We start from the raw sequence: 13,097 nt of genomic DNA, 5'->3' as shown, positions 1-13,097 counted from the left end.
GGGGCTGGGAGGTGGCCATGCTCTGGGGGGCGGGTTAATTAGAGACCGTTAGCCTGAGTGGTGGCAGTGCAGTGGAGTCCAAAGGGCACGTAGGAACAGTGTGCAGACAACACTCCTCACTCCCCCCCCCCGCATGAAGTAACAGCCGCAGCCTGGAGACACACATGGTGCCCGGCATGGCCTGGGCATGTGCTGTGCAAAGCGAGGCCCACCTCTGCAGGCAGGACACGACGCACGTGCATTGCACGGCTGGGGGGAGCACATCCCTGCTTCACTAACTGACACGGCTCAGTCCCGCGGGGGCCCCTTCCCCCACACAAGCTGAAAGGGCCACCTACAGCAATGGCCACGGGGCAGGGCAGTGTGTGGGGGTGGGCCTATGCTGGGGAAACTGAGGCACTGAGTGTTTGTGACTGGTCCAAGCTCACGCGCCAGGGCAGCAGCAGAGCCCTGGCTGGGTGTAAGTGCTAAACTCGCCCGGCCCTTTAACCAAAGACCTGCTGGCGGCCCCTCTTCCCAAAGCCCGGGCCTGCCTGCTTTGCTAAGCCACCCGGCGCTGTGCTGGTTAACGGGGGCTGCTCAAGTGGGACTGGTACACCCCTTCACCCCCGCTGCCTACGCGGGGGGTGCAGGTCGTTCGAGCCGACTGGTATCGCTGGACCTAACCTCTACCGCTGCGAGGCACCTTCATGTATAAAGCTGTGTCCCCGCCGGGGGCGTCCCCCCCCATATGCTACAGTTACACCGGTACAAAGTGGGGTGGGGCGACGTGCAGGCCTCAGCCTGGGGCCCAGGCACATGGGCCTAGTTTGGCCATTAACTGCGTGAGCCCCGTGACTTGTGAATTCCTGGCTAAACAGCCGTCTGGCTCTCTGCGATCTGAGGGGCTGGGGGGAACTTTGGATTCACCCTGACGGCTGTGGTGCTTCAGCACAGACTCTCCCTACGCTGACAGGAGGTCTCCGGTCCCCACAGGTAACCCACTGCCCTGGGTGGCAGCCTCCGTCTCTCACCCTAGGGCTGGCTCCAGGGGGGTTAGCTTGGCACAAACGTCCATCTGGGCTGGCGTTTTCCCCACGCCCCTGAGCAAGGTGGCTACGGCGCCCGGACGGGTTACTGGTGCCCAGGCCGTAGGCTGCTCCAGCAGCGCCCGGTGCGGAGCCAGCTCTCCACCCGCAGTGCAGCTGGGGCAGGGCCCGCCCAGGGCCCTGCTCCGAAACCGTTCCCATTCGCCAACAGGCCAGGGCCCGATGCCTGCTGTAGGGGCCACGGTTCAGGGCAGGGTCATGTGCTGCTCACTGATCCCCCGCCATGTAAACATGGAGCTGCTGCAATGATCGGGGGGGGGGGGGGGGGTGTCAGACCCACCAGCACCATTGTGCAGGGCTCCTCCCCTCCGTCCAGCCAGCACCGAAGGGATTCCCACGCAAGCCATGCACCGGCCTAAACAGAGCAGCTGAGGTGCTGGGGGGGCTGGAAAACGGGCCCAGGTTGGGTCTCGGCCCACCCCACACAATGACGGTGGGCAGCCTGGAGAACTGCCTCTCCTCACAGCCTGGGCATGTTTCCCCGGCTCTGCTGGGCTGCTGCTCTCTCCACAGCCGCCGGGGTGACTGTCGCCCCCCGCCTGGGGGCAGGAGAGCCAGTGCCTTGGTCATGGGCAGCCTCCGAGCCAGCGTGGGCCCGTGGGGCGGGGGACTCAAGCAGAGGGGGCTGCTTTTCTGGAGAGCCCCATGGCTCCTCTCCTCAGACTCTCTGAGGTGACCTCTCGGTGTGCAACGCCCCTGTTCTCCCTGGCACCTGCTCCCCAGGGCGGCGCTGGCCGTGGAGGAAGGAGGGAGTGGAACAAACCAGAGCCGCGCATTCCCCCTCCCTGCCACGCCGGCCGTGAGCGTGGGCGACTGGCCTCCTGGGGCTCTGGAAGCCAGAACCGGGGCACGGCTAAGAGGCTCTTAGCTGTGGGGGGTGTAATCTTAGAGCCAGCTCGGACGCCCTGTATTCGCCCACCTGGTCAGCTGCATTCACCCACGGAAAGCGCTACGGGAGCCCGGCGCCCCAGGCCCAACTCTTCCTTCCCTCCGGCCTCAGGAGAGAAACACACCACAGGGAGCCGCGAAGAAGAAAACGCAAACAAGGAGAAGCCGCAGGCCGTTCCCCAAAGCCAGTCCCGGCGCCGCTCCAGCCTGGCGAGCGGGTGCGTGGCCCCGGGCCCGGGCGGCCTCACGCTCCCAGCAGCTTCTTGACCAGGTAGCCCGGCATGGAGTAGAGGAAGAGGCCGACCAGGAGGAGCACGAGGAGGAGGAGGAGGAGTTTCAGGAGGAACCAGCGGTACGTGTGCCAGATGAAGTAACGGATGGATTTCAGGGGGTTCAGGAACCAGGTGAAGCTAGTGTCGGGGCAGCTGGGGGGATGCAGGGGGGCGGCCAGAGTGACGGGGAAGAGGTGAAGAAAGGCAGGAAAGAAAGGTTGACACAGACACAGAGAACTGGACGTGCATGGGGGGGGGGAACAGCCCGTATCATGGGGTGCCCCCACCAGCTGCCCAGCCCCCTCCCTGCCCTGTAGCAACAGGTCCACGCAGCTAACCCCCCCCCCTCCACCCAGCCTTCATCCCCACTGCCTACCCCACATCCTCAGCCTCCCCCCGGCCCCCGCAGGCTCAGGCGTGACGTTTGTCGGTCCCCTCGCCGCCCCGTCACTTACTTGGGTTTCTCCAGCGGGTCGGGCTCGTTGCAGGCCAGCCCCGCGGGGGATTTCTCCTCCTCCTCCGCTGTCAGCAGGTGCAGCTCGGCCTCCACCTTGCCCTGTGGGGAGCAGAGAGTCGCGCTGGGGCTCGGGACTGCCCTGGCTGAGAACTCCCCCAGGGCTGGGGATCATCCTGCAGCCTGGGATGACGTCCTGGGGCCTACGGCTGGAAAGCTGCCGAATCCTCCCAGCGCACATCACCTGAGCTGGCGGGGGTGACCGTAACCCCCCCACCCTGAGGAACGGTCTCACCGCTCCCAGGATCTACCAGCGCCAGAGAACGGAGCCAGGGGTGTGCCCAGGGCCAGGCAGTGCGGGTCGGGCTCCCTCTGGTTCTCTCCGATCTCCCTCAGCTCCACCTGGCTCTGCACTTCCCGGCTACAGCTGGGACCGGCAGCGTCTGATCGGCTGCTCCGCCTGCACCTGCCACCCGGCTGGGCAGAGCACCCAGCCCCGAGAGCCGCATGGTCAGAGAAGGAGCCCAAAGTCTCCAGCCCTGTGGAGCCCAACCTCTGATGGGAATGAGTCACCCATCACTTCTGTCCTGCAGCCCCCCTGCTGGCCTGGTCCTGGGCCCCCCACGCCCAGCTCTGCCAGTGCCCTTCCTGCTGGTGACTGAGGCCGGGCCCACACTGCGGTGCTGTATTCAGCAGTGCCCCTCGCCCCGGCATCCTCACCGTGAGCTCCGGCTCGTCGTTCTCATTCCGGGCCACGAAGGGCCACCAGCCCTTCACCCTCTTCTGCTTGAAGATGGAGACCAGGGGCAGGTCGCCCTCGTTGGTCACCATGTCCATGCTGCACTGCTTCGCCGTCTTGGCGCCGCGCGGGTTCAGGTCCAGCTCGATCGCCCCTGCCAGGGAGAAACAACAGCAGCCGTCCCAGCGTGCTGGCACTGCCGCCGGGTGCACGGAGCTGCCGCTCCAGGGCCAACACCCTGAGCCTCATGGAAAGTGCCAGAGGAGCTTGAGCCAGCCGGTCCCTTGGACCTCTCATCTCCTGCTCTCCCTCCCCTCTGAGCTCCTGGGGGTCTCCCCTGCCTTGATAGATCAGCATCTCCTCTGGTGGCTTCTTCTCCCTCCCTGACCACCAGGTTCTCACCTGGGGCCGCCCCCCTTCTCTCTATCCTCTCGCCCTCTCCCGCCAGCCTTGCCTCCCCGGCCGTGGACAGCACCCAGAGTGGATCCCCAGATGCCAACCTGGTGCTGCACGCCTGGGTGGCTCTCCCTGCCCCACCGCAGCCTCGTGCCCAGGCCTGGCAGTGCGTCACCCCCTTGCCCCCTTCACCTACGCACCAAGGAAGTCGTCAGCAGAGAAGTGGTCGGCGTCCCAGACTTGCAGGGTGAGGCGAGCCGGGATCTTGTACTCGGTCTCGTCCCAGGAGAACATGGACTCCTTCTTGGAGATGACGATCTTCTCCTCCGCCATCAGGTAGTCGAAGGGGAAGACGTAGCGCCAGTTGAAGTTGCCCTCGCCCGTGAGCGAGTGGTAGTGCACGTCCGTGTCCTGCTTGTCCTCTTGCTGGCCCTTCAGCCACCTGCAGGGACCAGGCAGTCGGGCAGTGGGACGGGGCTGCTCACGGGGAGCAACGGGACAACCAGACACTCCCCCCTTCCCCCGTGCCGAGACAGACCCTCAGCTGCAGCATGCGGGCCAGAGAGACACACACAAAACAGGGGAGCAACGACCGCAGCAGTGGGTTGGGAGACTCGACTAATGGGCAGATTGCGTGGAGCTCACCAGGTGACCAATAAGGGCAGGGCCCCAATGCCTCTCTGGAAGGGCCAGCAGGGTCCACACACCCAGGAGGGATGGGAGAAGCTGGGTGATCCAATGGGACATGACGAGGAGGAGGGGGATGGGATTGAGGAAGGTGTGTGTGTGTGTGTGTGTGTGTGTGGACTGCCTGCTTGGCCCAGAGGGGCACCAGGGGGCTGTGGGCAGGGCGGGTTTGCAGAGTCACTGGGCCCAGGGGCCCAGTGTGATCATCTCATTTGACCTCCTGGCTAACTGCAGCGGCTCCTTTAGAAACATCCAACCGTGACTTAAAACTCGCCAGGGCTGGAGAATCCACCACGCGCCTCGGGCAATTGTTCCCATGGTTAATTACCCTCATGACTGAAAACCGACGCCTGAGTTCCTGTCTGACTTTGCCTAGCTGTAGCTTGCAGCCATGGGCTCCTGTTAGCCCTTTCTCGGCTGGACTAAAGCGCCCGTGATTCAATCTGTGCTCCCGGGTAGCGGCTGGGCTCACGGCACCCCGTAACCTTCGCTTGGTTAAGCTAAAGAGATCGAGCTCCTTGAGTCTGTTACGATCAGGCAGGTTCTCGAATCCTTTAATCATTCCCGTGGCTCTTCTCTGCCCCTCTCCAATGTATCAACATCCTCCTTGACCAGCGAATCCACCAGCACTGGACCCAGGATTCCAGCCGTGGTTCCACCGGTGCCAAACACAGACACAAAATCACCTCTCGGCTCCTACTCCAGAGTCCCCAGTTCTGCAGCCCGGGCGTGCGTTAGGGCTTTGGCCTCAGCATCTCAGCTGATTAGCCACCACGACCCCCCAAAACTTTCTCAGCGACCCAAGCGGCCCCTTCTGCCCTGCACCCATCAGCAGCCCTTGCAAAATCTGTACCCAGCCCCCACGCCCCTGCCCAATGCCACGTGTCCCCATTATCCCGGGGACCCCTCCCTGCAGACTAGTGGCGTGAAAGCCCAGCCCCGTGCAGAGGGCTCAGCGGGGAGGGGTCCATGCAGAGCGGTGGCCGGGATGGGGGGCATTCCCCATTCAAAGATGGGAAAAGAAATCTACACACTAACTATTTGCCTGGCTTGAAGCTAACAGCAACAACCCCTCGCCCCCGGGCCTGTGTGAGTGCGATGGAGAATGATGGAGAACGCCCTGGGAAGCCCCATCCCAAGGCAATTCTAAGCTTGCACTGCCCTGATCTGTGGTGACACATGCTGCCCGCTCGTGGGGTCCCAGAGCCTGGTGGATCAGCTACACCCCAATTAAACAGCCCCGTAGCCTGAGCTCCACGTGCACGCCACGGGCCAGGCTGATCCCCCCAGATCCCCACGCTCTGGGTTTGGGTGGGGTGCTCCCGAGGGGCAGCGAGGAACACCAGCAACACTCGGGACAGGTTGAGCGGGCGCGTGTGTCCCTCTGCACGGCCCGCAGGGGAGGGGGGCCTCGTCCGTTACCCCCTGACATAGATGTCAGACATCTTCTCTCCTCTCATGAACGCATCATCCTCCAGCAGCACCTCGTTTGTGTCCCAGATCACCACCCGCAGCTCATAGCTCGGCGACCGGCGGGGCGGGAACACAGGGACAGCCACACCGGGCGTGGAACAGACACGGCAAAGGGGGTGTGGGGGGGAGACACACACAGAGGCAAAACGAAGAAGCAGAATGTCTGTTAGTCAGCCCCACGGCCCCCACACCAAGCGCCAGCAGGATCCCGGAGCGAGGTGCCGGCGCCGCGCTGTACCTACCCCCTGACAAAAATGTCACTGGATTTCTCCCCAGTGAAGAACTCATCGTCCTCCAGGATTACCTCATCCGTGTTCCACATTATCACTCGAAGCTCATATCTGGAAGGGAGACAAGGAGGTGAGGCGAGGCCGGCGGGGAAAGCCGGGGCAGAACGGCACAGAGCCGGTGGGGCGCTGGGATCGGCTCCCCGGGACAGAACCCCTCTCCTGGGGGGAGCCACGGTGCTGGCCCAAGAGGAGGGCTCAGCCGTGAGCTTCGTGGCAGCCCAGTCCTGGGCCTCTAGGCTGTTTCAGACCAGAAGGAGCCGTTAGGGTCAGCTAATCTGACGTCCCGCTGGCCGCCGGCCGGGGGACCTGGGCAAACAGCCCGCTCCTGGCCTTGGTCAGCTTGCTCCCAGCTTGGGGGCTGGAGCAGGGCAGCCGGTTGCTGCAATAGCTGCTGGCACCTGGGCCCACAAAATTCACCGGCGCAGAATTCAGGTGAAGTCCCTGGGGCTGCCCCGGGGCCAATGGGAGCAGAATTTCCCCTCTCTGCTCAAACCAGCGTCCCGGCAGCCCAGATGTTCCAGCACAGCCCTGCCCCAGGGCCCAGCTGGGGTCCGGGGAGCTGGGAGCAGCCAGCGCCCATGTCCCCTAGGTCGGGCTGTGGGTTTCCTACCTAGGGAGCCCCCTCTCCTGTAGGCGCATTCGGGCAGGGCCCAGCCGAGGCCCCAGCACGCTGCTGAGTAACAGATTCATAACGAATAGTTTAGGGCTCCAGCAGGTGTGACCTGGGGTGGCTCCTTGCCACGGTTCCCTGCCAGGGATGCTGACCCACCCCAGCTGATGATAATACGCATCACGCCCTGGGCTGCGACGCCCCCAGGGCTGCAGCCTCGTCGCTGATGGACGGGGGCTCGCGGGGTTGTTAAAACGCTGGCCTGGCTCGAGCCGCAATCTCTGGCTCACGTGCAGGCCGGGCACATTCACCCCCACATGCGGGCACAGAGAGGGCGGGGGCTTTGCCAGGTGTTTCCCATCACTCCGGTCTGGCCCTGGCCACTAGTCGCGATCGGGAACAGACGGCAGGGCCCCGGCATCGGGCGAGCAGAAGGCGCTTTGGTGCTGGAAGCTGTTGAACACCTTCCCTGCCCCGGCCATGGCGAGAAGGGCCCAGCACCGGTTCCCGGCGTGCTGCTGAGCGCCGGTTCCTCCATCGCCCTCCCTGCCCAGCCTCTCTGTCCCCTCCCGCGGCCGGATCACGCCCTGGTCCTGATCTCTCCTGCTCCCCTGGTAGACCTGGCCCAGTGCCAGTGGAAGGAGCCTCATTGATTTCACTGGGCTTCAGATCAGGCCCTTATCTCTGCGACCACGGAAGTTCAAGGCCCTGCAGGCGCTAACTCCGCCTCGGTGCCTGGTTGGGACCCTGTGCGCTGCCTCCCTGTGGGCAGCCGGCGGGAGCAGGAGACGGAGGACGTCACACCCCGACTCCCAGCCACCGCCCAAATCAAGGGGCCAGGAGCATGGGCTGGAGGGATCGCTCCTCGCGGGGCAGGGGAGGGCTCCATCCAGCCGAGGGTTTCCTATAGATCTCAGCCCAAACCAGCAGGCTGCTTAGGAGTGCTAAGGCAGACCCGGAAACCTCCCATTAGGGGCAGCATGAGGGGCGACCGATGTGGGGTGTGGGCTGGTCCCAGGCGACCACTCGGTTCATTACCTCTTCAGCTTCCTGGGAGAGATGTCGATGGCGGGGCCAGGTGCCGGCATATCCATGGGGAACATGTCCACCCACATCTCCAGCCGGTCCTGCAACGTTGGGGAGACCGAGTTAGCTCCCCCTGCTGTGTCCTCCCCTCCCTTTCCTGGGGTCCTTCCCCTCCCGCCTGGCAGCAGCAGCCTGAAGGTGACAGTTGCACAGCGACAAGGCCGTGGCAGGCCGTGTTGGCAGAGAACGTTGCCAGCTCGGGGGCTCAGCTGCCCCCCAGCCCCCCACAGAGTGTCGCCTGCCCGGGGAGTAGATGAGAGGCAATAGATGGGGTACCGAGGAGACGTGGGGTACGGTGGGAAGGGCGGGGAGAGGCGTGGCCACGGGGCGGGGATGCAGGGTGGAGCTGGAGGGGAAACAAGCGCATGAGGGTAGAGAACAGGGTCCAGGCATGACAAAGGCAGCCACAGACCTACAGCTGTGGGCTTGGGGAGCCCAAGGGAACGGGGACGTGGGGAAGTATGGAAAGGGGGAGGGGACCTGGGAGGCAGAGATCATTGCTATTATTGCTCCCCAGGGGTGATTTTTTGTGGGAAGGGGCTTCCCCTGCAGGATTCTCCACCTGGGGGGATGGGATGGGGCCGGTCCATATGGCCTTGGATCTGCCTTGCACGTGGGAACCCATGAGGCTCAGCAGAGCTGGCGGTCCCGAGGGCCAGACAGGGGTGCTGCGTTCACCTCGCCATCCCCCCCAGCACCGAGCCGGTGACCCCGATGCCAGGCGGGCGGGCGGTACCTGTTCGATGCCAGGCTTCTCGGGATTCAGCAGCGGCCGCGTCTCCACGTGCTCCGGGACGAGTTTGCAGCCCACACGGGGGATCTCCTCCCAGTGGCGCAGCACTGCCAGGGCCAGGTGCTCGTCCGTCTGCTTCTTCTGACCTGTGTGCGCAGAGCGAGCGCTGAGCTGGGCCACGCTCCCCGCTGCCAGCCCGAGGCAGGAGAACACCAACCCCCCGCTGGGCAGGGCCAAGGAGCATGGGCTGTCTCACCTCCATTGACTTCAGGGGGCTTTGGGTCAGGCCCCTCCCAGTGCCCCCTGCCCGGCCAGAGCAGGCCGACCCACACCCTCCGTCTCCCCATTGCAAAGCAGGCGCTCGATTTGCTGGCACGCTCCTTGCCTGGCCTGATGTGTGTGTGGGGTGCCCATAGCGGGGGAGGTGTGCGTAGGTGTCTGCAAGGACCGGCCAGGGGGTAGCTGCAGAGAAACCCCCCGGCACAGGACCAGCCGCGCTGCTGCCCCAGATCAGACACTGCGGCTACTTTCCACATAGCCAGTTCCAGCCAGCTGACGGGCAGCAGGGGGAGGGCCGCACCCTCGGCCCCATTACCGTTTTCATCCTCCATCTCCCTGGGGCCGGTGAAGACCCGGTTGGCGACTTTCACCCGCCCTCCGGGGCCGTAGTGGGGCCTGTCCACCTTGCCGTCTCTGCACAGCTTGGCGAGGATCTGTGTGGGCCTCCCGGGGTCTCGCCACAGGTTGTAGCCGTGGCTGTGAAGAAAGGGCTGGGGTCAGGGACAGCCGCTGCGGATCCCACTGATTCCAACTCGCCCAGGGAGAAGGGGCCGGCCCCGCTCCCCCGGGGCTGGGAGGAAGGTGGAATCACAGCGGCTGGAGCCGGGAATCATATGGGAAGGGACTGTGCAGACCAATGTCCCCCGCTCTCCCAGCCCTGAGCTCCCCACACATGGATCTGCTGGTGCCCCTCAATCCCGAACTGCGCCCCTTGCGGTCCCTGCCCTGGGTTCCCCACACTTAGCTCTGCCGGTGCCCCTCAGTCCCGAACTGCGCCCCTTGCGATCCCTGCCCTGGGTTCCCCACACGTAGCTCTGCCGGTGCCCCTCAATCCCGAACTGCGCCCCTTGCGATCCCTGCCCTGGGTTCCCCACACGTAGCTCTGCCGGTGCCCCTCAATCCCGAACTGCGCCCCTTGCGATCCCTGCCCTGGGTTCCCCACACGTAGCTCTGCCGGTGCCCCTCAATCCCGAACTGCGCCCCTTGCGATCCCTGCCCTGGGTTCCCCACACGTAGCTCTGCCGGTGCCCCTCAATCCCGAACTGCGCCCCTTGCGATCCCTGCCCTGGGTTCCCCACACGTAGCTCTGCCGGTGCCCCTCAATCCCGAACTGCGCCCCTTGCGGTCCCTGCCCTGGGTTCCCCACACGTAGCTCTGCCGGTGCCCCTCAATCCCGAACTGCGCCCCTTGCGGTCCCTGCCCTGGGTTCCCCACACGTAGCTCTGCCGGTGCCCCTCAATCCCGAACTGCGCCCCTTGCGGTCCCTGCCCTGGGTTCCCCACACGTAGCTCTGCCGGTGCCCCTCAATCCCGAACTGCGCCCCTTGCGGTCCCTGCCCTGGGTTCCCCACACGTAGCTCTGCCGGTGCCCCTCAATCCCGAACTGCGCCCCTTGCGGTCCCTGCCCTGGGTTCCCCACACGTAGCTCTGCCGGTGCCCCTCAATCCCGAACTGCGCCCCTTGCGGTCCCTGCCCTGGGTTCCCCACACGTAGCTCTGCCGGTGCCCCTCAGTCCCGAACTGCGCCCCTTGCGGTCCCTGCCCTGGGTTCCCCACACGTAGCTCTGCCGGTGCCCCTCAGTCCCGAACTGCGCCCCTTGCGGTCCCTGCCCTGGGTTCCCCACACGTAGCTCTGCTGGTGCCCCTCAATCCCGAACTGCGCCCCTTGCGGTCCCTGCCCTGGGTTCCCCACACGTAGCTCTGCTGGTGCCCCTCAGTCCTGACCCACGGCCCCCTGCGCCCCAGTCCTGGGCTTCCCCATCAAGTTCTGGCCAATGCCCCTCAGGCCTGGCCTTACGTGTCCCCTCATGGAGTGCCTATGCACCCTCTGCTGATGCCCCTGATCCTGCCCTGCATTCCTGCTATTCCACGTGGGGTGCCCCACACAGGCGCAGACAGGCCCGGGGGTAAGTGGCACACAGCGTTTCCACGTGCCCTGCTGGGCTGGGGGGCGGGTATAGGCCCGGGGGCAGGTTCATTCCCACGCAGTCGGGGCACTGGGGCGGGAGGTGTTTCCGTACGGGGAGGAGGTCTGTGAGATGCCACAGGTGGCCCGGTGCTTGCTGTAGTATCGTTTCTCCAGGTCGATCTTGGTCTCCGCGATCAGGTCGTCAGAGCCCACCAGGTCCCAGTCGTACGCGGCCACCGTCAGCAGGGACTCCATGGGGCAGGTGGCCTCAATGTCGAACGACCTGGGGAACGGGGAGGACAGAGAACAGAAGAGCGGGGGAGGAGAGGAGCGAGCGGGGGGGCAAGGCGGGGAGGGGAGGAGCGAGCGGGGGGGCAAGGCGGGGAGGAGAGGAGCGAGCGGGGGGCAAGGCGGGGAGGAGAGGAGCGAGCGGGGGAGCAAGGCGGGGAGGAGAGGAGCGAGCGGGGGGGCAAGGCGGGGAGGAGAGGAGCGAGCGGGGGGGCAAGGCAGGGAGGGGGCGGAGAGGCTGAGTGGGGGCAGGGCTACAGTCTGGGCACTGGTGCCCCTTCTGAGTGTGGGCCCAGCGTCAGCGGCACCATTGTAAACCCAGCGCTGGACGAAATGGGGACGCCAAGCCTGCCTTTGTCCCTCTGCTTGTTTCGATCACAAGCTCCTTTGCAAAGGGATTGTCTCTCACTTTGGCTTTGGCTAGCACCGAGCACAACAGGGCCTTGATCTCCATTGGGTCCGTGCCGCAGGACTGGAAATCTCCCATCCCTCAGCGTCCCCCAGCAGCTGACCGCAGCGACCTTCTCAGTGCTTCTGCGCTCCTGCTCCTCTTCTACCTAGGCTTTATACTCCAGCCTCCCTGGCTGCCAAGACCCGGTTCTCTGCCTCCCTCTGAAGGCGCTGGCCAGGACTGGAGACAATCTGGCAGGATGGGCCAGTGCTAGAGCACTGGGCTAGCGCTCAGGTGTCCTGGGCTCTCTTCCTGCCCCTGCTTGCTCTCTTCAGGGCAGGGACTGTCTCCCACTATGTGTCCGAACTACCCCTCGCCCAGCAATCTCAGCTGTGGCCACTGAGTGCCACAATAACGCTGCAGTGCCTTACTTCCCGAAGATGGGGTTGAGCTGCTTGGAGATGTAGTTCTCCTTGTCTTTGATGTCCGTCTTGCCCAGCTTGATGGCGATATAGGGATCGGCTTTCCCGTTGATGTCGGCTGGGTGCAGGTCAGTGGCCTGTGAGGAAGATACGAGACCCCCTGTGTCCCCGCGTGGTTGCCCTGGGCACACGTGGCCCACACCAGCCACACGTTCGCTTTCTGCAGCATGGCTGCAAGTCTCTTGCTGTTCAAACCTCCCCTCCCTCCATTTCTTCCAAGAGAAAACTGACAAACTGCAACTTGACTTCCCTCCGCCCCTCGGAAGAACGTAGCTGGGTCAGCCCAATGGGCCATCTAGACCAGTATTCTCCCTCTGGCTGTCAGAGGCAAGGGACACCCAGAGCATGCAGTTGCATCCCTGACCATCTTGGCTAATAACCATTGGACCTGTCCTCCAGGAATATATCTAATTCTTAGAATCATAGGACCAGAGGGTAAGAAGGGACCGCAAGGGTCATCTAGTCTAACGCCCCCACCAAGAGGCAGGATTTGTTGTGCCTAAAGCATCTTTTTTGAACCCAGTGTACTTTTGGCCTTCACAATGTCCCTTGGCAATGAGTTCCACAGGCCGACTGTGCGTTGTGTGAGAAATACTTCCCTATGTTTGGTTTAAATCTGCTGCCTATTCATTTCATTGGTTGACCCATCGGTTCTCCTACAACTCTCGCTTCCTTCTCCTGGGACAGATGCAGAAATTTTTCATCCACTCTCCTCCTATAACACCGCCACTTGCCCCAGTGAGCCCATCCCATCTCATCTCCTGAGCTCCCTCGCGCCCACCCTCATCCCCACCCTTCTCTTCTTCGTAACCTCTGGCTCTCCTCTGGCTCTTCCCCTCACAGTACGACCACGCTCTCGGCGATTCGCAGATCCCAAGGGCAAAGAGACCAAAGTGATCATCTCGTCTGACCTCCTGGATAGCACAGACCTTCCCCCAAAGAATTCCTGTTTGAACTAGAGCAACAGCCAGTCTTGATTTAAAAATGGTCAGTGATGGCGAATCCACCACGGTCCTTGGGAAATTGTTCCAATG

General features: G+C 63.9%; 1 protein-coding gene across 1 annotated transcript; it reads right to left on the bottom strand.

Moving 5' to 3' along the window:
* Nucleotides 1-2,651: 2,651 nt before the first annotated feature.
* On the bottom strand, nt 2,652-12,341 carry LOC128834317 (otoferlin-like; the record flags this gene model as incomplete). The annotated part of the gene is made up of 9 exons (XM_054022924.1): nt 2,652-2,804; nt 3,423-3,595; nt 4,038-4,279; nt 6,240-6,338; nt 7,936-8,024; nt 8,720-8,862; nt 9,312-9,472; nt 11,015-11,185; nt 12,013-12,341. Coding segments are annotated over 9 exons (1,512 nt in total), but the record flags the coding sequence as incomplete, so codon positions are not given.
* Nucleotides 12,342-13,097: the final 756 nt, after the last annotated feature.

The sequence above is a fragment of the Malaclemys terrapin genome, chromosome 3, assembly GCF_027887155.1.
Source record: "Malaclemys terrapin pileata isolate rMalTer1 chromosome 3, rMalTer1.hap1, whole genome shotgun sequence".
In the NCBI taxonomy this organism is placed as follows: Eukaryota; Metazoa; Chordata; order Testudines; family Emydidae; genus Malaclemys; species Malaclemys terrapin.
Note: the sequence above shows the minus strand (reverse complement) of the source record. Positions and strands in the feature narration are given on the sequence as shown.